Genomic DNA, 22,151 nt, shown 5'->3' with positions numbered 1-22,151 from the left:
AGAATGGGGACCTTGGGGGAGGGTGGAAGGGGGAAGGAGAGAGGCAGGGAGGGGGAGCAGAGAAAAATGTAGAGCTCAATAAAAATCAATTTTAAAAAGTAAAAAAAAAAAAGAATACACTTACATAAAATTCACAGAATGGTAAAATTCTTAGTTACAGAAAATAGAGCCATGGTTGCCAGTGATAAGAAAGAGGGAGTGATGGGGATTGCTATCTGGTGGGTACAGTGCTTATTTTGAAAGATTGCCTACCAGTGTAAATATACTTATACTTGAAAGTGTTTGAGACGGCATATTTTATTTTCTACACATTTGACTAATATTGAAAAGAAAGTAGAGTTGGAGGACAGCTCAGCGGTGTAGTATGTACTTACACATATACAATACCCTGGTCCAACCTCAAGAGAATGCTGGGGCAATCCAGAAGCTCTCAGCCTGCTCTGTGCTAAGAGAGACCATGGCATCTTGTAGGCATAACATCAAGAGCTAGTGCCTGCCTGACTCTGCCTTACTATGTTTACTATGTGACCCTCCATTCTCAAAGACCCGTTTTCCTTAGTTTTTTCATTTAAATTCTTGGATAAGACAATTTTTGAAGCCCTTAATGACTGACATTTTGTTAATCACATAGGTTAAGAGTAGAAGTTGAGATCTAGCCCTTCATTCACCCACTTGTTCATTCTCTCATCCGATACTCTCATCCAAACAGTATATGTTTTGTATGTGTTCATTGGACCTGTTTTCTTGAACTTCAGGCACTTATTGGTATTCTTTTTAAGCTCTTTGAAGGGATTTTTCAGGTCTTCCTTTAAACTGTTTTTAGGGGTTTTTTTCTCCACAAAGGGTTTATTTATTTATTTATTTATTATTTATACAATATTCTGTCTGTGTGTATGCCCTCAGACCAGAGGAGGGCACCTTACAGATGGTTTTGAGCCACCATGTGTGTGCTGGGAACCACTGAGCAATCTCTTCAGCCTGCTGGCCTTTATTATTATCGTTTTCTCTGTCTATTCCTAATTTGATTAGGACTTTTATCAGGAAGGCATATCAAAGGTTTTTCTGCACTCGCTGATATCATTATGTGATATCTGTTCTTTATGTACAGGCATTGGATCTCTTGAATTAAACCTGCTTCTCTGTGATGTATGATCTTCTTTATGTGTTCTTGAATTTAGTTTTGAAATATTTTGTGGTAAATTTTGCTTTCATGTACATCAAGGAAATTAGTCTATAGCTTTCTTTTTTGTTGTTGCTGTTGTTACCTGATTTTTATATTAGGGTAATACTGGCTTCATAGTATGAGTTCATTGGTATTGATTTCCTAGTTAGTTCTGACAATATGTGCATGAGCATAGAGCTATCTGTTTATATAATATCTTTTTATTATTATTTTATTTTATTACTGTAGTGAAGTGTTTTAGTTTCAGGAGGTCCCATTTGTCAATTGTTAGTCTGAAAGCGTGTGCTAGTGGAATTCATTTCAGAAAGTGTTTTCCTACGTTTAAGAGTTGAAACCTATTCTGGATTTTTTTTCTTCTAACAGATTTACAGTATTGGATCTTGGATGGAGGTCTTTGATCCATTAGAAATTGAGTTTCGTGCAGGAAAAGAGAGAGCTAAGACCTAGTTCCATTCTTTTGTATGAAGCTATTCAGTTTGACTAGCACAATTTTTTTGTAGATATTATTTTTGTTTCCTACATGTATTTTTTGCCTGTTTGTAAAATAAAAGGTAGCTGTAGGGGCATGGGCTTATATCTGTGTTTTCAAGTTTTCAATTCTATTTCATTGATAAATGTCTGTTTATTATTATACTCATACATGATATATACTTATTATATACTATACTGTCTTTTTATAACTTGAAATCAGATATGATGATAGCTTCAGCAATATTTTTATTGTTCAGTAGTGTCTTGGTTATCATGGGTCTTTTGTGTTTTCATACTAATTTTAAGATTTTTTTCAATTTATAGGAAGAATTGGGTTGCAATTTTGATTGATATTGCATTGAATTAGTAGACTGTTTTTGGTAGAATGGGTATTTTCACAATACAAAACCTACAAATATATAAGCATAGGAGGGTTTTCTATTTTCTGGTGTCTTGTGTAATTTCTTTTATCAGCATTTTCAAATTTTCATCTGATATGTCTTTAACTTTCTTGGTTAGGTTTATTACAAGGTATTTTTTGAGGTTATTGTGAATGGGATTATTTCTCTGGTTTCTTTCTCAGTACGTTTGCCATTGGTATATAGGAAAGCTTATAATTTTTGTATTAATTTTTGTAGCCTATAATTTTTTAGAAAGTCTTTAGCAGCTGTAGGGATTTTCTGGTGTTGTTTTTCAGGTGTTTATTGCATAGAATAATATACTCTGCAAATAAGTATACTTTTATTTCTTTGTTTCTTATTTGTATCAGTGTTATCTTGTTCACATGCCTTATTACTGTATCTAAGTCTTGAAGCACTACACTGAACATGAATGGAGAGAGTAGACATTTTCTTGCTCCTGATTTAGTAGAAATACTTCAGGATTTTCTCCATTTGGTATGGTGTTGACTGTAGGCTTGTTGTGTATTGTTTTTTTGTATGTTCAGATATAGCTGCTGTATGCCTAGATTCTCCAGAGCTTTTTAATTTTTTTTTATCATGAAACAATGTTGTAGTTTCTGTCTCTGAGTCTGCTTATTGAGAGGTTACATTTATTGATTTATGTATATTGAACCATTCCTGAATTACAGTAGATTTGTTTTTTATGTTTTTTGAATTCAGTTCTCAAGTATTTTATTGGGAGTTTTTAAAAATGTACTTTTTAAAAAAACTATCTTTTCTTTTTTTACATGCCAAATCCATTTCCCACTCTCCCCTCCTCCTGTTCCCTTCACTTTCTCCCATTTCCACCCCCCCATCCATGCCTCAGAGAGGGTAAGGATTTCCATGGGGAGTCAGCAAAGTCTATAACATTACTTTGAGGCAGGACCAAGGCCCTCCCCACTATATCTAGGCCGAGCAAGGCATCCCTCCAGAGAAAACTGGGTCTGAAAAGCCAGAACAAGAAATAGGGATAAATCCTGGTCTCACTACCAGTGGCCCCACAGTCTGCCCCAGCCATACAACTGTCAGCCACATTCAGTGGGCCTAGTTTGGTCCTATGATGATTAATATTGGGATTTTTTGCATCTATGTTCATCAGGGAGATTATTCTATAAGTTTCTTTTTCTGTTGTGCCCCTATCTAGATTAGGTATCAATGTAATTCTGAGTTTTAAAAAGTAACCTTATTCCAAATTAATATCTGATATTTCAAAATCAAAACAAACAAATACAGAACAGTACATATTTGAATTCTTAAGACAATTTAGTAAACTGTTGTTGAGTTTCTGTTTTTCTGTTGCCAAAAGAAAACTGCTTTTCCACTACTTCAAGTTTTTCAAGTATTTTAAATATGACAATATTTATAATTGTGTGGTTTGGAGGAATTTCTAAAATTCTTTTTCCTAATTTTCTTGCATAGTTGGTAAAATTCATTTCTTTCCTATTTTGTAAAATAAATTAAGAAGTACCAGTTGTATTTCTTAATTAAAACATCTGTTAAGATTCTGCAATGAATCCATCTGGAGAAGGGCTTTTTAAATTTTATTTGAATCATTTTACTCTCATTAGTTGTGATGAGTCTATTTAAATTTTTATTTCTTCTGGTTTGACTTTGATAGTAAATATACACTGATAAATTAATCTATTTTTATGTTTTCCAGTTTGGTAGACAATAGGTTTATGAAATGTTTCTTTTGTATCTGTTGTAATATCTCCTTTTCCATCCCTAATTTTATTGGTATGATCCTCACTCTCATCCTTTTGTTTAATATAGTTAATATTTTCTCAACCTTGTTAATATTTTAGAGGACAAACTCTTTGATTTATTTTTGTATTTTCCATTTCTATATCATTAGTTTCTGCTCTGATCTTGATTATTTATCCCTTTATATTGTTTGGGGGTACTGTTTTTTCTTATTTTTCTAGGATCTCAATGTACATTATTAACTTGTATATTTTAGTTCCTTTTGATTTTTTTAGGACTAGGTTAATTATATCCTATAGATTTTTGTGTTTTGTTTTTATATTTTCATTTAATTGAATTTAAAAATTTTATTTCTTTCATGATTCATTCATTATCCTATAAATACTGTTCAGTCTCCACGACTGGGTGTATTTTCTGTGATTTCTGTTGCTGTTAACTTCTACCTTTATTATATTATGGTTACAAAATACAAGAAGTTATTTCTTTGCATCTATATTCATCAGGGAGATTATCTATAATTTTGTTTTTCTGTAGTGCCTTTATTTAAATTAGGTATCAGTGTAGTAATTCTGGTTTTTTAAAAATAATTTAGCTTACCAGGTTTTCAAATGTTTTAACAGAACCTTACCTTATTCCAAGGGTCCCAATATCAGAAACTGAACTATTTATACCTCTGAACTTGAGTTTTGCTTTAATCTGATTTTAACTGTGCCCTGGTTCTTCCTTCTTGGAGTAAGTAGGTATGTAACTTTTCTGTCTGGCTCGAGTTGGTGAGCTCCCATTAGCTCAGGTAGACTGTTTCAGTGGGTGTCCCCATCATGGTCTTGACCTCTTTGCTCATATTTTCACTTCTCCCACTCTTCAACTGGACTTTGGGAGCTCAGCCCAGTGCTCCGCTGCGGGTCTCTACCTCTGTTTCCATCAGTTTGCTACATAAAGGTTTTATGGTGGCATTTAAGATAATCATCAATCTGACTACATGGCAAGGCCAGTTCGGGCATCATCTCCTTTATTTCTTAGGGTCTTAGCTGGGGTCATCTTTCTGGATTCCTGGGAATTTCTCTAGTGCCAGGTTTCTTGCTAGCCCCAAAATGGCTCTCTCAATCAAAATCAAGCCTCTTTCCTTGCTCTCATCTCTGTCCTTCCTCTATCTCAACTATCCCATACCCTCAGAAAAGAACCAGAATAGGACCAAACTAGTCCCTCTGAATCTTGGTGACAGTTGTATGGCTGGGGCAGACTGTGGGGCCTCTGGCAGTGGTAGCAGGATTTATTCTTATTGCTTTTACTGGCTTTTTGGAAACCCATTCTCTTTGGAGGGATATCTTGCTCAGCATAGATATAGTAGAGAGGGCCTTGAACTTTCTTCAAAGCAATGTGCCTTACCCTCTCTGAGGACTGGATGGGGTGGGGTGGGGGAGAAGGTGGAGGAAATGGGAGGAGGGAAGGGAGTGGGAACTGGGATTGGTATGTAAAATAACATGCAAGTTTGCTGAGCTTAAAAAAAAGATTGATCGTCGTTCTGGCAAGAAGCTGGAAGATGGCCCGAAATTCTTGAAATCTGGTGATGCAGCCATTGTTGATATGGTTCCTGGCAAGCCCATGTGTGTCGAGAGCTTCTCTGACTATCCTCCACTGGGTCGTTTTGCTGTTCGTGACATGAGGCAGACAGTTGCTGTGGGTGTCATCAAAGCTGTGGACAAGAAGGCTGCTGGAGCTGGCAAGGTCACCAAGTCTGCCCAGAAAGCTCAGAAGGCTAAATGAATATTATCCCTAACACCTGCCACCCCAGTCTTAATCAGTGGTGGAAGAACGGTCTCAGAACTGTTTGTCTCAATTGGCCATTTAAGTTTAATAGTAAAAGACTGGTTAATAATAACAATGCATCGTAAAACCTTCAGAAGGAAAGGAGAATGTTTTGTGGACCATTTTTTTTTGTGTGTGTGTGGCAGTTTTAAGTTATTAGTTTTCAAAATCAGTACTTTTTAATGGAAACAACTTGACCAAAAATCTGTCACAGAATTTTGAGACCCATTAAAACAAGTTTAATGAGAAAAAAAATTCTCCCAACCCTCCTTAAAAAAATCAAAGTCCTAGACATGTGTGATTCAGCACAAAATTACACTAGATCTTCAAAGAACAGCGGGAACATTTGTCAAGTTGACCCATAAAATAGATACGGAAAGAACACTTCAAAACTCTTCTGTTAAGCCAGTATTGTCCTGATGCTAAAACCTGACAATTCCAAAATGGGCTGGGGAGAGGCTCATGAAACCCTATATTTAGCAGAGGGACTATAGGCATTTTATGTTTGCTGGGAAGCAACAATATATTTTCTTGAGGCTGTGGCTCCAGAAAGCTTGCCCATGTGTCAATGGAAGTCCTACATCCATGTTCATACGAAAGCACTAATTGGACTCAGTAGACTAAAAAAAAGAGAACATGAAGTTGAGGGAGAAGTGGTGGTGGTTCGTGGAGATGGGAGGGGGTGGTGGATATAAGCAAAATACATTGTATCTATGTATGAAGTTCTAAAAGAATAATTAAAGACTAGAAAAAGATTATAGGCCAATTTCTCTAATGAACACTGAAGCAACAGTTCTAAAAAAAATACTAGAAAGCAAATTCATGATCACACAAAAAATATCAATCTCATAAGAAAAGTTCCATGGTGTGTATACACCACATTTTCATTACTGATTCATCAGTTGGACACTGAGGTTCGTTTTATTTCCTAGATATTGTGAATAGTGCATCAATAAACATGGATAATCATATATTTCAATAGTAAAATATAGAGTTTTTTAGTAGCGGTATGTCTGATTCACATGGTAATTTTATTTCTAGCTTGTTGAGTAGCTTCACACTGCTTCCCATGGAGGCAATATCAATTTCCATTCCCACCAACAGTGAGGAGGAGTTCCTTCTTTCCCACATTCTCTCCCACATTTGTTGTCTTGATTTCTCAATGATTGCCATTCTGATTTGGGTGGCATGGAATCTCAAAGTAGTCATTTTGCATTTCCACAATGACTAAGAATGTTGAACATATTTTTAAAGTACTTGATAGACATTTGTATTCCTTCTTTTGAGAACTCTCTTTTGGGTTTAATAGCTCCATTTTTTAAATTGTGGTTTCTCCCATTCTGTAAGCTGTCTCTTCACTCAACTGTTTCCTTGCTGTACAGAGCCTTTTAGTTTCATAAGACCTCAACTTTCAATTGTCCTTATTTAGAAAATTGGCAGGGGTAATCCAGTCACAGAACGACAAACACCACACATTCTTTCTCATGTGTGGATATTCACTTATAGTCTTCAGATTGGTGTTTACCTTTGAGTACTTGAAGAAGCCAGAACACTAGAACGGAGCCACTGTGGTGAAGAATGCTGGAAGGAAGGAAAGTTAGCAGAGTACACAGTACGTGGAAGTAGAAAGGAGCAATACTGGAGCTGGAAAGGTTCAGGCAAGGATGATGAGGAGGAATTAAAGTGACAATGTGGTAGAGGGGAGAGCTGACCAAAACAAAGGGGTTCTGAAAAAGTCAGACAGAGCTAGAAGGAAGAGAGCAGATGGCTGGATAAAGACACGCCTAAATCACTGGATTATTAAGAAATAGTGTGTGATTTTTTTTATTTTTTGTTTTTATTGAGCTATATATTTTTGTCTGCTCCCCTCCCCTTTTACCTTCCCTCATGGTCCCCATGCTTCCAATTTACTCAAGAGATCTTGTCTTTTTCTACTTCCCATGCTGATTAGATTTATGTATGTCCTCTTTGTTGTCTAGGTTCTCTGGAATTGTGAATTGTAGGCTGTTTTTTTCTTTACTTTATGTCTAAAAGCCACTTATGAGTGAGTACATGTGATAATTGTCTTTTGGGGTCTGGGTTACCTCACTCAATATGATGTTTTCTAGATCCACCCATTTGCCTGCAAATTTCAAGATGTCATTATTTTTTCCTGCTGTCTAGTACTCCATTGTGTAAATGTACCACATTTTTCCTTATCCATTCCTCAGTTGCCAAGACCTTTATCATGAACAGATGTTGTATTTTGTTGAAGGCTTTTTCAGCATCTAATGAGATAATCATATAAACCAGTTTGTTTATATGGTGGATTACAGTGACAGATTTTCATATGTGAACCATCCCTACATCTCTGGGATGAAGCTGACTTGATCACGGCGAATGATTTTTCTGCTGTGTTCTTAGATTTGTTTTGCCAGTATTTTATTGAGTATTTTTGCATCAATGTTCATGAGTGAGACTGATCTGTAAATCTCTTTCTTAGTAATGTCCTAGTATGGTTTGGGTATCAGAGTAATTATAGCCTCATAAAAAGAGTTTGGCAATGTTTCTTCTGTTTCTATTATGTGGAACAATTTGAAGAGTATTGGTATTGGTTCTTCTATGAAAATCTGAAATCATCTGGTCCTAGACTTTTTTTGGTTGGGAGACTTTTGACAACCTTTTTTATTGATTTTATTGATCTATACATTTTTCTCTGCTCCCGTCCCTTCCTTTCCCCTCCTCTTCTACCTTCTCTTATGGTCCCCATGCTCCTGATTTACTCAGGAGATCTTGTCTTTTACTATATCCTCATTGATATTCAGGTTTTGTTTATATTTCTTTAGCAGTTATAAGTCTATTTAATTTGCTCATTTGGTCTTGATTTAATTTTGGTAAGTCAAATTTATCTAGAAAAATTTCCATTTCCTTTAATTTATCCAATTTTGGGGAGTACAGGTTTTTGAAATATGACCTAATTGGATTTCCTCCATGTCTGTTGTTATGTCCCCCCTTTCATTTCTGATTTTGTTAATTTGGATATTCTCTCTCTGCCTTTTGGTTAGTTTGGATAAAGGTTTGTCTAGCTTGAAGATTTTGTGAGATAAATATTTATGAGTTGGTAGGGAGACCAAAGAGGCCTACAAATGGGTTCTTGCAATTACTCTTCATTTCCCTCCGGAACACTTGATAAGACCCTACCATTGATGATACTCAGATATTTATTTAAACATGTAAAGAAATCAAAGGGAATTCAGTTGGAGACTCTTCTTTCTGGCTAGCTTTTCATAGTGCTGAAAGGTGCTATGAAGGCTACTGAGTGAGCAAAAGCATCAATGGTCTTACCCAGTTGTGATCCCTATAAGCTACACTACCAAGAAACCAGACAAGATATTCCCAGTTGCACAATAAAGACGGAAGTTGCCACCCACTCTGATTGAATTTGAGGCCTGCTCAGCAGGAAGAACTGTTGGCTACTGGTGATCCAGGGGAGGGGAGAGGCAGTCATTGTTTTCAGTCACACACCCACAGGTAAGCCACCAGGCTCCAATGGATAGCTAGATATCCTCCTTACACAGATGGACCTGATTAAACTCAATGAGTCACAAGACAACAACAACACAACAACATGAATGTGAGAACGGGACTTGTAGATGAGCAAAGCATTTGAAAATGGTAAGAGGTAGATGGTAGAGAAAAGGGGTGAGAGTAACCAGAACACATTATACACACTTAAAGATTTGTCAATGGAAAAATTTATTAAAATATAATAAAAGATAGACGATCTTTTAGGATTAAGTTGGCTTTATTACAGACATGTTTGGATGATTCAACATGTGTAAATCAATAAATATAGTTTTTCACATAAATGGATTCAAGCAGAGAAATCATGTGAGCAACTTGATAGATTAAAAAATGGTGGGGGCCTTTGAAAAACACTAATATTTCTTCACATTGTCCTTTATGGCTGTCTACTTATTTTTTTTAGTTTGTCTTATTTTTGTTTTTATTAGGACCTAAAGTGCTTTAAGCTATTGATTTGAGAACCCTTTTCATTATTATTTTGAGATTATAATATAATTACGTAAGTTTTCCCTTCCCTTTCCCCCCCTCCAAATACCCCATATACTTCTCTTTGCTCTCTTTTAATACTCATGGCCCCTTTTATCACTATTTGTGTGTGTATATATACATTATGTGTATATATATATGTATATATATATAAAATCAAATGATCATCTAAAACTATTAAATGGAAATCAAAACAACTTTGAGATTTCATCTGGGTCAGATTGGCAAGATGCGCAAAACAATGGACATCAAAAGCTAGGGAGGATGTGGGGGGAAAGGCCACATTCACTGTTGGGGAGATTGCAAATGTGTCCAGCCACTCTGGAAATCTGTTTGGAGCATTACTAAAAGAGAAAAACAAATCTACCATATGACTAAGCTACACCACTCCTTGTTACATGCCTAGAGGACGCAGCAAACTATTCCATAGATACCTGTTCAGACATGTTCATTACTGCTCTATTCCCAGGAGCTGGGAAATAAAAACTACCTAAATGCCCTTCAACTGATAAATTGAATGAAAATGTAGTACCTACATACTATGGAATACCATGAAGCTGTAAAGAGAAATTAAATCATGAAAAAAAATAGGATAAGTGGAACTAGAAAGTTTATTGAGTGGGGTAATCCAAACCTGGAAAAAAAGGTCATATGTTCACTCTTATTGGGGGATTCTAGCTCCAAGTCCTTAAATATAAATATATATCCTGGAGTAATTTCAGAAATGTAAAACCAGGGTGGGGTAAGGGTATAATAAATAGGATAATAGCAGGGTATAATTGATATTAGGGGTAGGATAAATGGGGGACTATAATCAGGGATGTGGAAGGAGATAAATACAGGCTAGAAGGAGGTAAAACAACAGTAGCAAAGATGTCAAAATTTTGTAAGGAATCATACCCTCACCTATGTACCCCAAATGCCTATAATATATGCAATGCTGTAAAAATATACATAGATGGTTTAAACAAACTTTTCTCATTGTAGCAGTTTGAATGTAATTGGCCTCCATAATCTCAAGGGAGTGACACTATTAGGAGGTGTGGCCTTGTTGACATAGGTGTGGCCTTGTTGGAGGAGGTGCGCCACTGTGGGAGTAGACTTCGAGGTCTCCTATGCTCAAGATATCACCAAGTGTCATAGTCCGATTTGTTGCCTGCAGATGTAAAACTCTTAGCTACCTCTGAAGCACCATGTCTGCCTGTACACCACCATGTCCCACCATGATGATAATGGACTGAACCTCTGAAACTGTAAGCCATCACCTCAATTAAATGTTTTCCTTAATAAGGACTGCTGTGGTCATGATGTCTCTTCAGAGAAATAGAAAGCCTAACTAAGAAAGCCTTGGCAAACATGAGAAGTACTCTTTTTAGTTTTTGCTAGGGTTGCCCATTAGACTTCCAAAAAAATTAAAGCCTCTTGCTATTGTCTTTGGTTGGCCCCCAGAGGTGGAAGGTAAATTCTTATTGCTTAGACACCATGAACTTGAGACACAGAACCAAGAGACCCTGAGCTGGAACCGACCTGAAAGACTTCTCCCTGAGAGCTAGCTTTCATGGTACCAGAAGGCATCATGCACTCTTCCAAACAAGGGAGGCAACTGAGAGATGAAACCGCCTATGACACCTATGAGCCACATCAATGACCAGATGCAGTCATTTCTCTGAAACCACAAATCCTCTAGTTGGACTTAAGACCCACTCCACAAGTGCCAAATTATGTCTACTACTGGAAGCCTAGCTAATTCCTTAATGTTAGTGAAATCATACATCTTGGAGTAGAACCTACAGCTGCCACTTTACTAAATCAGTATACTACCTAGCTACATTCCAAATATCTGTCCTTACAACCGCAGGTTAAGTATAGTCCTCACCCCTCAGCAAAAAAATTTCTTTGTAAGAGACAGTTACGACTATAGAAAACCACACGTGGCCAAAATGCAGTTAGAGAGCCAAGTCCCAAGTAATACTTATACACTATAACTTCTGCACCCAAGACTCAGAGTATCATTGTGGAAGAGGGTGTGGAAAAATTATAAGAATCAGCAAAACAGGGAGTTTGTTCTGAGACTGGCTTCCTAGGAATGTCAGAAGCTATCCCAATAAAGTCTTACCAACATGATGACTTCCTAAACTTGACCTGAACAAGAACAACAATAGACATGCTAATGTGGACTGGGGGTTGGGGGAAGCACAAGAGATCTCTCAACTCTATACAAAGAACCATACGCAAACCAGGAATCTTGTGAGTGGAAAAAATGATCTTCCTCAGGAAAGAGCACACCAATTGGTTAGCCAATACCTGATACCATACATACAAATCAGCCCTTATAACATACAAGTAACATACAGACTGAGCAGGTTGTATTTGTGTATTTAGGAATATACCTACATATATTTCCATATGCATATACATATATATTTATGTATACAACAACAATTAATAAAAAATGAAGTCATGAATTTAAAAGAGAACATGACAGAAAACATGGGAGTGACAAAAGAAAGGGAGAAATGATGTAATTAAGTTATAATCTTAAAATTTCTCTTAAAGTTTCAAAAATGAATGGTTTTATTAATTCTTTGAGAATTTCATACAGTATATTTTTATCATATTTATCACTTCTTCACAACTCCTTTAAGCTCCACCCCTACCTCCTTACCCTACCCATCTTCTCTTTCTTTCTTCCTTCCTTCCTTCCTTCCTTCCTTCCTTCCTTCCTTCCTTCCTTCCTTCTTTCTTTCTTTCTTTCTTTCTTTCTTTCTTTCTTTCTTTCTTTCTTTCTTTCTTTCTTTCTTTCTTTCTACACATTGTGCCCTCCTTTTTAATACATTGGGTCAACTACTCCTAAGCATGGGACCTACCATGGAGTTTAGTTAATATATCATGTATAACACCATTAAAGAAAACTGACTTGATGGGTGGTGGTGGCACGTGGCTTTAATCCCAGCACTCGGGAGGCAGAGGCAGGCGGATCTCTATGAGTTCGAGACTAGCCTGGTCTACAAGAGATAGTTCCAGTACAGGCTCCAAAGCAATATGGAGACACCCTGTCTCCAAAAAACAGAGCAAACAAAACAAAAAAGCAAACTGACTCCACTTCCCAGCAGCATTCCCGCTCTAATAGTTCCTCAGCTGTGGCTGAGGACTACAAGGTCACTCCCAGTCCTCCATACTGAGATTGAGTCTGCCTTATACAGCTCTTGCACATGCTTTCATAGTCACTATGAATTCATATGTGAGTCTGCCCAATTATATCTAGATGAAGTTTCCTTGAAACCATTTACCACCTGCGGCTCTTCAAATGTTTCTTTCCCTTCTTCTGTGAAGATCCTGAACCTTGAGGGGAATGGTAAGTTATAGCTGTCACATTTAGGGATGAGTGTCCAAAGTCTCTTATTTTCTGCATGATGACCAGTTTTGGATCTCTACATTAATTGATATTTACTGTAAGAAGAAGCTCCTCTGATGAGGGTTGAGTGATGCATTAAACTATGCATATAGCAATAAGTCGGTAGAAGTTGTTTACGTGTTATTTTATCAAAAATAGTAGTACTAGTCCCCGAAAATCAGTGATCTTCTTGTTTGACAGTATCAGGTATTGGTTTAATCTTGTACAGCATGTCTGAAATGCAGTAAAAAATAATTAGTTGGTTAATCCCATGATATCCATTCTACTGTTGTACCAGTGGGGATATCTTGCCAGGATTTTCATTACTATAGGTCAGAGAGTTAGTTCACAGCTGGATGAGACTGAAGAGAACTTTCCTCCTTTGGCAGTGTTCATAGTACCTTCCATCACTGAAAGCTAGCCAGTGCACGCACGTAAAACTTTCAGATGGGTACCAGCTAGATTTCCCAATGCTCTATGACTCAGTATGTGGTGACTTCAGCAATAGGTTATTTTTGTTTGTTTTTCGAGACAGAGTTTCTCTACGTAGCTATGGAACCTCTCCTGGAACTAGCTCTTGTAGACCAGGCTGGCCTCAAACTCACAGAGATTTGCCTACTTCTGCCTCCCAAGTGCTGGGATTAAGGTCTTGAGCCACCACTGCCTGGCCAGCAATAGGTTCTTATAGTCAGGTTGTGGAAGGTAACCAATAACAGTGGCAATAGCCTGTAAGTGTTTCAATATGTATGGTAATTTACAATCCAACAATTAAAACAAATATAACCTTCCTCTGGCGATAGACTTGGTTGACTCCCCATGGGAGGCCTCACCCTCTCTGAGGAATTAATGAGGAGTAGGATGGAGGGAAGGTGGAAGGAGCAGGTGAAGGGTCAGGAGGGGGAAGTGGGGTTGGTATGTAAAATGAAAAGTGATTTTTTAAATAAAAAATATGAAAAGAAAAAAGGAAAAAACTGATAGATTAAGAGAGAACAATGAAAGAAATTTCAAATAACCTAAGTGTTAAGTTTGGAGTGTAGCCCCCAGCCCCTGGCTTCCATCCCGGCCCCCCTGGCCAGGGAGTTGTATGGGTTTGGACTTCAAATTCCAGAATGCCCCAGGGAGGGGTCAGGACCACTCCCATAGGGTATTTAAGTGGGCTCCCAGAGGAGAAACATGTGGTTCCAGGCCTGCATGGGCTCCCTGCTGTCCTGTTTCCCCTCCATGTGCTCAGCCACCCAAGAGCACTGTACTTAATAAAATGATGGGCATTTTGATTTGGTTTGATTTGAGCTAATTGGACTTCCCTGTGCCGGCCAAACTGCCCTTCTTATTTTTTTTTTCTTAACACTAAGTGAAAGAGGAACAACTGTAACTAATACCACAGCTATAAAAGGATCATAGACAACTTTCATCAATGATTCCATGTCTAAATTTGACTAATATAAAAAAGTGGACAATTTCCTAAAATACAGAAACTAGTGAGAATGAATATCAAAAAAACAGAAAGCCACAAGAGATTAATAATGAATAAGGACATGAAACCAGGAAAAAATTTTTCCTATCAATAAAATAGCCAAAATCATATAGTTTCTTGATGAAGCCTAGTAAATGCAAATATTTATATAAGAGTTTGTTAAAATTTATAAGACTTGGAAGCAACCAAGATGTCCTTCAACAGCCATGGGAAAGCAAATGTGACATATCTACATTGTAGACTGAATATTATCTGACAAAATGAATTACAAAAGGACATGGGTAAACTTTAATTCATCATGGTGGGGAAGCAGGGCATCAAGTGTGGCGGCCTGGGCAGGAAGCTGAGAGTTCACATCCTTAACTACTAGCTTGAAAAATAGAGTGAACCGGAAATAGGGTAAAACTTTAAACTCTCAAAGCCTGTTCTTAGTGACATGTTTCCTTCAGAAAAGCTGCACTTCTCTATAACCTCTCCCCACATATATTTTAAATAAAATATATTCTAAATGTATTATATATTTATACACACACATAGAGAGAGGTGAATATTTCAGACAAAGATCATGGCATGAGAAATGCCACAATATTTGCCTTGGATACTGAAGCTTTTTTTTTTTTTTTTTTTTTTTTTTTTTTTTTTTTTAAGATTTATTTATTTATTATGTATACAACATTCTGCCTCGATGTATGCCCGCACGCCAGAAGAGGGCGCCAGATCTCATTACAGATGGTTGTGAGCCACCATGTGGTTGCTGGGAATTGAACTCAGGACCTCTGGAAGAGCAGCCAGTGCTCTTAACCTCTGAGCCATCTCTCCAGCCCCCGATACTGAAGCTTTTGTGGTAATTTGTGGTGCCTTTATTTAGGAATTTGGGAAAATGGAATATGAATTTTATTCAATATGTATTGTGACTGGTAAAGGATAACTTGTTGCTTCAAATTTTGTACATGAGGAGTTCCTTCTTTTGAAATCCTACACTCTTTAATTTAGACTATTTTCTCAAAAAGATTAAATGGATTTGTAATAGACATAAGTACATTAGTTTTCAACATGAACAAAGTTACTCAGAAATTAATTTTTTTCCAAGCCTAAAAATAAAGTTCCAGTTGGATGATCTGTAAGTTCAAGATTTCACTCTATATTAGCTGTGAAACAATTTCTATTTATAAAACTTACAACATTCACCATGTATTTTTGCTACTCTTTGTAACAACCTATTTTTAACTCTTCTACAGCTGTAGAATGTTAAAAGTCAGTTCAATACAAATTCTTATTTTGCTGCATACACTCCTTGATGCTTAATATAACATATGATAGACTTTCCTTTTAGTCTGGGGCTATTATAAGACATTCCGCAAACACTTCCTAGCAATTTTGGTTTAGCAGCAGTTTTTAAATATTGTTTACTTAAAGTCCAGATAATTTTCTCATTCTTTGATATTCTGTATGCTTCTTCCCAGCCCAATCTCTGAGTTATATACTGGAGGCTGGTAGCATAGAGTACTCTGATAAAACATTTGGATCATATAGGATCAGTAGTCTTTGAGCAATAGGGAGTTAAAAGATTATAAGAGTGATAGGTTATACAAGTGATAGGTGGTGGACAACTTCAAGGAACTGTTGTTTTCCAGACACAACAGGGCAACTGCATATATAAACTTAGAGCAATTATAACAAGATGCACAACACCTGTGCCAGCTCAAGCCAGAGAGTCTCAGCATGGAGCGGGGAGGCCGTCCTTAACTCCCACCCCTAGCAGCTATGGAGCTATTGGCATTTGGTAGCTACTAGCAAAAAGAGAGAGAGTCATTTTTCTTTAATGGTGTGACAACATTCTAGGGCAGGCCCCAAGAATAATTGAGCAACAAATTGGACTCAATGGGAGTTAAAGAAAAAAGACAATCAAAAAAGGTGGGTGCAGAGAGATATGAAGATGGAGAGGGTATGTTTAAGGAAGTGCTGGGGAAGTTGTGTGTGAAAATGATTAAAGCCCACTGTGTAAAATTTCTCCAAAAATTAATGAAAATATTATTAAAACAAACAAAAACCTAACATATTTGTACTCTACAGAGAACAAAGTGAGATGAACTCAATCAAAGCCATTTGAGTAATTTCAGTTCTCTTCTTGAGATGAGGGCTAGGCAACACAAACTACAATATCCTTTAATCTCTGTGTGTTACCTTATAATATGATAGAATGGAAGTCAGGAAGGTGATCCATTCGATTTTTTACAGATAGCACAAAGACTTTTGTTTTGCTCTACTTAGCATTTTATTATTGTTGTGGTATTTTGCAATTTTACAGTAAATTTTGAAATTTTTTTGTTGTGTGAAAAATCTCATCAATAGATGCAGAGAAACATTTAACGAACTTTAACATTCTTTCATGATAATTGCTTTTTAATAACTTAGATATAGATGTGCTGTACCCTAACACAACAGTGTCATATAGCAAAGGCCACAACCCATATCATACTCAGTGGTGGCCTATTGAAGGCCTTTGTTATGAAATAAAGATAAAGACAAGACTGTGTGCTGCGGGATAATGCTCTTGTACACTGTAAATATTTGTCACTTGTGTTAGTTTAATAAAACTCTGATTGGCCAGTAGCCAGACAGGAAGTATAGACAGGGAGACCAGGCTAAGAGAATTCTGAGAAGAAAGGCATAGAGTCAGTCACTAGCCAGACACAGAGGAAGAAAGATAAGAATGCCTCACTGAGTAAGGTACCAAGCCACATGGCTAAACATAGACAAGAAGTATGGGTTTATTTAGGTTGTAAGAGCTAGTTAATAATAACCCTGAGGTAATAGTCCAGTTTATAATTAATGTAAGCATCTGTGTGTTTATTTGGGATTGAACAGCTGTGGGACCAGGCAGGACAGAAACTTATGTCTACAACTGGGAGATTTGATAATAGGATAAAAAGTATCAGATTGGAGGAATAAATCAAGATGTTTTTTGTATAAGATGGTAATTATGTTAATAACAATGTATTGTATACTTAAAAATTTTTTAAGACAACGGATTTGAAGCATTCTTTGCACAAAATGACAAAATTGGTAGGTAGCATATTAAACAGACTGAATTAATCTTTCATAAGGTATACAAGTATTAAGTCATTACGCTGTCTATTATAAACATATACAAACTTAAAATTTTGATTTAGAAACAAGCAAAAATGTAAACAGAGGCTTTTTTTGTGTGTTGCTCTCCCCCCCCCCCGGGGTACTACAGCCACTTCTAAATAGTCACTCAGAGACTTAATATTAATTATAAATGGCTTGGCCTAATAATACTTCAGGCTTATTACTAACTAGCACTTACATTTAAATTAACCCATTTCTATTAACCTATGTATTGCCACATGTATGTGGCATTACCACTCTACCGGCATCTTGCTTCTTGGGCAGCTGGGTGGTGTTTCCCCTGACTCCACCCTTCTTTTTGTATCTATGTTTGGATTTCCTGCTTGGTTCTATTCTGCCTTGCTATAGGCTAAAGTAGCTCTTTATTAACCAATGGTAATAAAACATATTCACAGCATACAGAAAGGTTATCCCACAGCACAAAAACATTGTTTTATGTAATGTAGCATAAAATTAACCAATTAGCCATTTCAGGGTTTGGTTGCATTTAATACATTCACATTGTTATCCAAAGGTCATTTATATCTAATATTAAATATTGTCTTAATTCCAAAAGGAAACCTGAACATATTAACTAGACTTCCATTAGTTTCTCCTTTTGTCCTAATTATTCCAACCACTAATTTGCTTTTGATTTGTATGAATTTTCCTTCCATGGATATTTCATACTAAATGGTGACAAATAATAAGCGACCTTCTGTGTAAGGCTTTTTCACTTAGCATAATGCATCTAATATTCATTTACATTGACGTATGTTTCATCACCAGATTTCCTTCTGTTGAATAATATTCTATTGGATGGTTAGAGTACATTGTATTTAGATGTTCATCAATGGATGGACAGTTGGGTGGGGATTTTAAATAATATTTCTATAAACAAATGTTTATAGTAACAAACCTTTTATGCTTTACATATGTTCGAATATTTTTAACTATTTCTAAAAGATTCTACATATAGAAAGTGAATTTCTATGGCACATGATAACTTCATATTTAAACTCTATAAGGAAATGCAAAACTGCTTTTTAAAAGATGTACACCATTTTATATTTTCACTAAGAAATGCATTTTACTAATCTCCCCACATCCTCACTAGCACAAAATTTATGATTTTATGATTATTATAGTTATGCTGATGACAGTTAAGTGTATTAATTTTGCATTTCCCTACTGACTAGTGATGCTGGCCATTGCCAGGAGCCATTTCAGGATTTTCCTTTCTCACAGGGCCTTGAAGTAAAAACTTTGAGATACAAAACTTAAAGTCAACCAAAACATTATGTGCTAACCTTGGAGATTCAAGCTCTGGAAAGCACCACAGAATGTCTTCTTTGCTTGCTGCTTATCACTAACAGCAGGTGTTCTAGCCACTGACCTTGCAACTGCCCCACTTAGCTGCCAAGCCGAGCTGCCGAATCCCTTCCCCCTTTCCCCTTCCCCAGTTCCCCCTGCCTGAATTCCTCACTGAGGAGTATTTAAGACTAAAGCTTGCTTCAATAAAAGAAGACCTTGACAAATTGAGAACAGAATTCTGTTTTGCCTGCTTGGTCTTCTTTCCCTTTCTCGCCCATGTTCTCCTGGACCTGCTGGGTGGGTTTAGTGGCGCTGGAACCAAGGACCTGAAGTACGGCCAATTATCGGACAATGAAGCATGGTCCAGGGACAACAAGAATAAAGAGAAGGTTCTGCTGGCTGTGGGACTCGGACAGATCTGCAGGACAAGATAGGCACAGGTTCACTGTCGTCCAATAGACATGGGACAATCACTTTCAAAGGAAGAGAGATTCATACAAGAATTTAAACAGTTACTCGGGGAGAGGGGAGTAAGAGTTAAAAAGAGATTTAGCTGAATTTTTTTGTTTTATAGATGAAAAATGCCCTTGGTTGTTTTTAATCAGCCCAAAAATACACCCTAAAACTTGGGACAAGGTGGGCAAAGATCTTAGTGAGATGATTAAAGCAGGTAATTCTGTGCCAGAGATTGTTCTTAATTACTGGTCCCTGATCAGGTACGTTGTAAATCCTCCAGAAAAGGGAGGGTTTCCGGTCTCTTAACAATAGTCACTGAATTCTTAGAGGCATCCTGCTCAACGAGAATGAGCGTCCTTCCCCCTGTCCTTCGGTTATAATTAGTATTCCCGAGGACCCCTCCCCAGGACCTGTTAAACCTACAATAGCTCTCCAAAAGGGGACTGTGTCCGCTGGAGATAAGAACCAAAAAACGCCTAAAGGCATTTATCTATCGCTGGCCGCTTTTAAAGATGAAACCAAACCTAGCCGGAGAGATTTGGAGCTTTTGGATTCAGAGTCTGAGAATGAGCTAGAAGAAAAAACGGCTAGATATGGGGAAGAGAGGTATGATAGAGGAGGTAAAGCTCCTCACGTCTTTCTCAGTCAGCCAAAAAGGATTTTGGGGCCGCTGCCTTAATGCCTTGGCCACACCCGATAGCATGCTTTTGCCCATTCCTTTGATTCAGGAATTGTTTAATACAAAGGCTGCCGTTAAGGCGCAAATAGGGGGTCTCAAGCAAGTGCTTACATTATAACATGAACTCTCAGACCTTTCCTCTCAGATTTGGGAACGGGCCTGACTTTAGACAGACGGGCAAACTCTAGACTTAATCGTAAAATGGCTTATCCAGTCCTGACCGGGTCACAGGCTAGACAAGCGGGGGAGGCTGCTGAGCCTCAACCTGATACCACAGAAGACTCCCTGGGGTCAGAGCTAAGACAAGAGGACAATTATGATCAAGATCAGGTGGACTCTGATTCAGAGGAAGAACCTGAACAAAATGAATGTGAAACCTTTCAGCCCATATATAAAAAATTAAAAATTAAACATATTAAAGATCTTCACTCTGCTGTTAAAAATTATGGGATAAATGCACCTTTTACTTTTTCTATACTGGAGGGATTAGCAGGAGAAGGATTTATGTTGCCCATAGAATGGGGCAAGGTGGTCCAGTCAGTGCTGACTAGAGGACAGTACTTGACCTGGAAGTCTGAGTTTCTCGATAGGGCTGAGGCCCTTGCTAGCAAAAATAGAAGAAACCCATTAAGTCAGACTGCCTCCTGGACAGCTGATAAAATCGCTGGCAAAGGCAAGTTTGCGGATGAAAAGAGGCAAAGGGGATTGTCGTCGGGGATACGTTCCCAGAGAGCGCAGGCTGCCCTGGCAGCTTGGAGGGCAGTTCTCTCCACTGGCGCCACTACCATCCCGCTCACTAAGATCATTCAGGGGCCTCAGGAGCCATATGCCCAGTTTATGGGTCGGCTCCAAGAAACAGCAGAAAGGATCTTGGGGCCAGAGGAAATGGAAGGGACTTTGGTCAAACAACTAGCCTTTGAAAACGCAAATGCTGCATGTAAAGCTGCATTAAGGGGAAACATGAGGGACACTGATGTTTCTGGTATGATTAAAGTGTGTAATGAGGTAGATAATTTTGGCCATCATCTATCAAAGTCAATCAGCCTGGCCATTGGCGCAGTATTTCAGGGACAAAGGGGACACTCTCGCCCCGGAGGGAAGACATGTTTCACCTGTGGTCAGCTGGGACATTTTGCCAGAGAATGCCCCTCTCAACCAATGGTTGGAAATAATCAAAATGGTCCTGAGAACAGAGGGGGTGGCCCCCTGGGACCCTGCCCCCGATGCAGGTTGGGCAGACATTGGGCAAGTGAATGCAAATCCAAGACCGATAACATGGGCAACCCCCTAGCCCCTGTCTCTGCTACTGCGGTTCAGGGAAACGGGAAAGGGGCCCCAATCGGGGGCCCTTACTCACCAATTCTGTACCAGCCAGCTCAAATACCAGCGCCCAATATAAGGGGAGCAGCCCAACGTCAAAACCCCTTTACAGGGCCACCCCAGGGACCGCAGTATTGGACTTGTGTCCCTCCTCCACCCGGATTATAACCCCTGAGGATGGGACCACAATTATAGAGACCGGTCTATATGGCCCTCCTCTTCCTGGCAGGCCATCTTTTCAACTCTTTTTTTTTTTTTCGAGTTTGATACATTGTGTGCATTTTTACGTGATTTTTTTATTGAAAAAAAATTAATTTCTGCCTCCTCCCTGCCTCCCATTTCCCTCCCCCTCCTCCAGCCCCTCTCCCCCTCCCCCCACTCCTCTTCTCCTCCCTCTCCAGTCCCAAGAGCAGTCAGGGTTCCCTGCCCTGTGGAAAGTCCAAGGTCCTCCTCACTCCATCCAGGTCTAGGAAGGTGAACATCCAAACTGTCTAGGCTCCCACAAAGCCAGAACATGAAGTAGGATCAAAACCCCGTGCCATTGTCCTTGGCCTCTCGTCAGCTCTCATTGTCCACCATATTCAGAGAGTCCGGTTTTATCCCATGCTTTTTCAGTCACAGTCCAGCTGGCCTTGGTGAGCTCCCAATAGATCGGCCCCACTGTCTCAGTGGGTGGGTGCACCCCTCGTGGTCCTGACTTCCTTGTTCATGCTCTCCCTCCTTCT

At 38.2% G+C, this 22,151-nt stretch overlaps 2 protein-coding genes across 6 annotated transcripts in view; one reads left to right on the top strand and one right to left on the bottom strand.

Moving 5' to 3' along the window:
- The window catches only part of LOC130868448 (endogenous retrovirus group K member 7 Gag polyprotein-like), a 21,969-nt gene extending 375 nt beyond the window's left edge, over positions 1-21,594 (top strand). Inside the window, exons 2-5 of the mRNA XM_057760672.1 lie at positions 5,311-5,521; positions 19,546-19,687; positions 19,812-20,047; positions 20,252-21,594. Of these exons, the coding sequence (XP_057616655.1) occupies positions 5,311-5,521; positions 19,546-19,687; positions 19,812-20,047; positions 20,252-21,594 (1,932 nt within the window). The remainder of the gene's footprint in view (positions 1-5,310; positions 5,522-19,545; positions 19,688-19,811; positions 20,048-20,251) is intronic.
- The window catches only part of Zc3h12b (zinc finger CCCH-type containing 12B), a 200,762-nt gene that overhangs the window by 65,379 nt on the left and 113,232 nt on the right, over positions 1-22,151 (bottom strand). The gene's annotated exons all lie outside the window — the stretch shown is intronic.

Source organism: Chionomys nivalis, chromosome X (assembly GCF_950005125.1).
Source record: "Chionomys nivalis chromosome X, mChiNiv1.1, whole genome shotgun sequence".
NCBI lineage: Eukaryota > Metazoa > Chordata > Mammalia > Rodentia > Cricetidae > Chionomys > Chionomys nivalis.
This window is presented reverse-complemented; position numbering and strand designations above follow the sequence as displayed.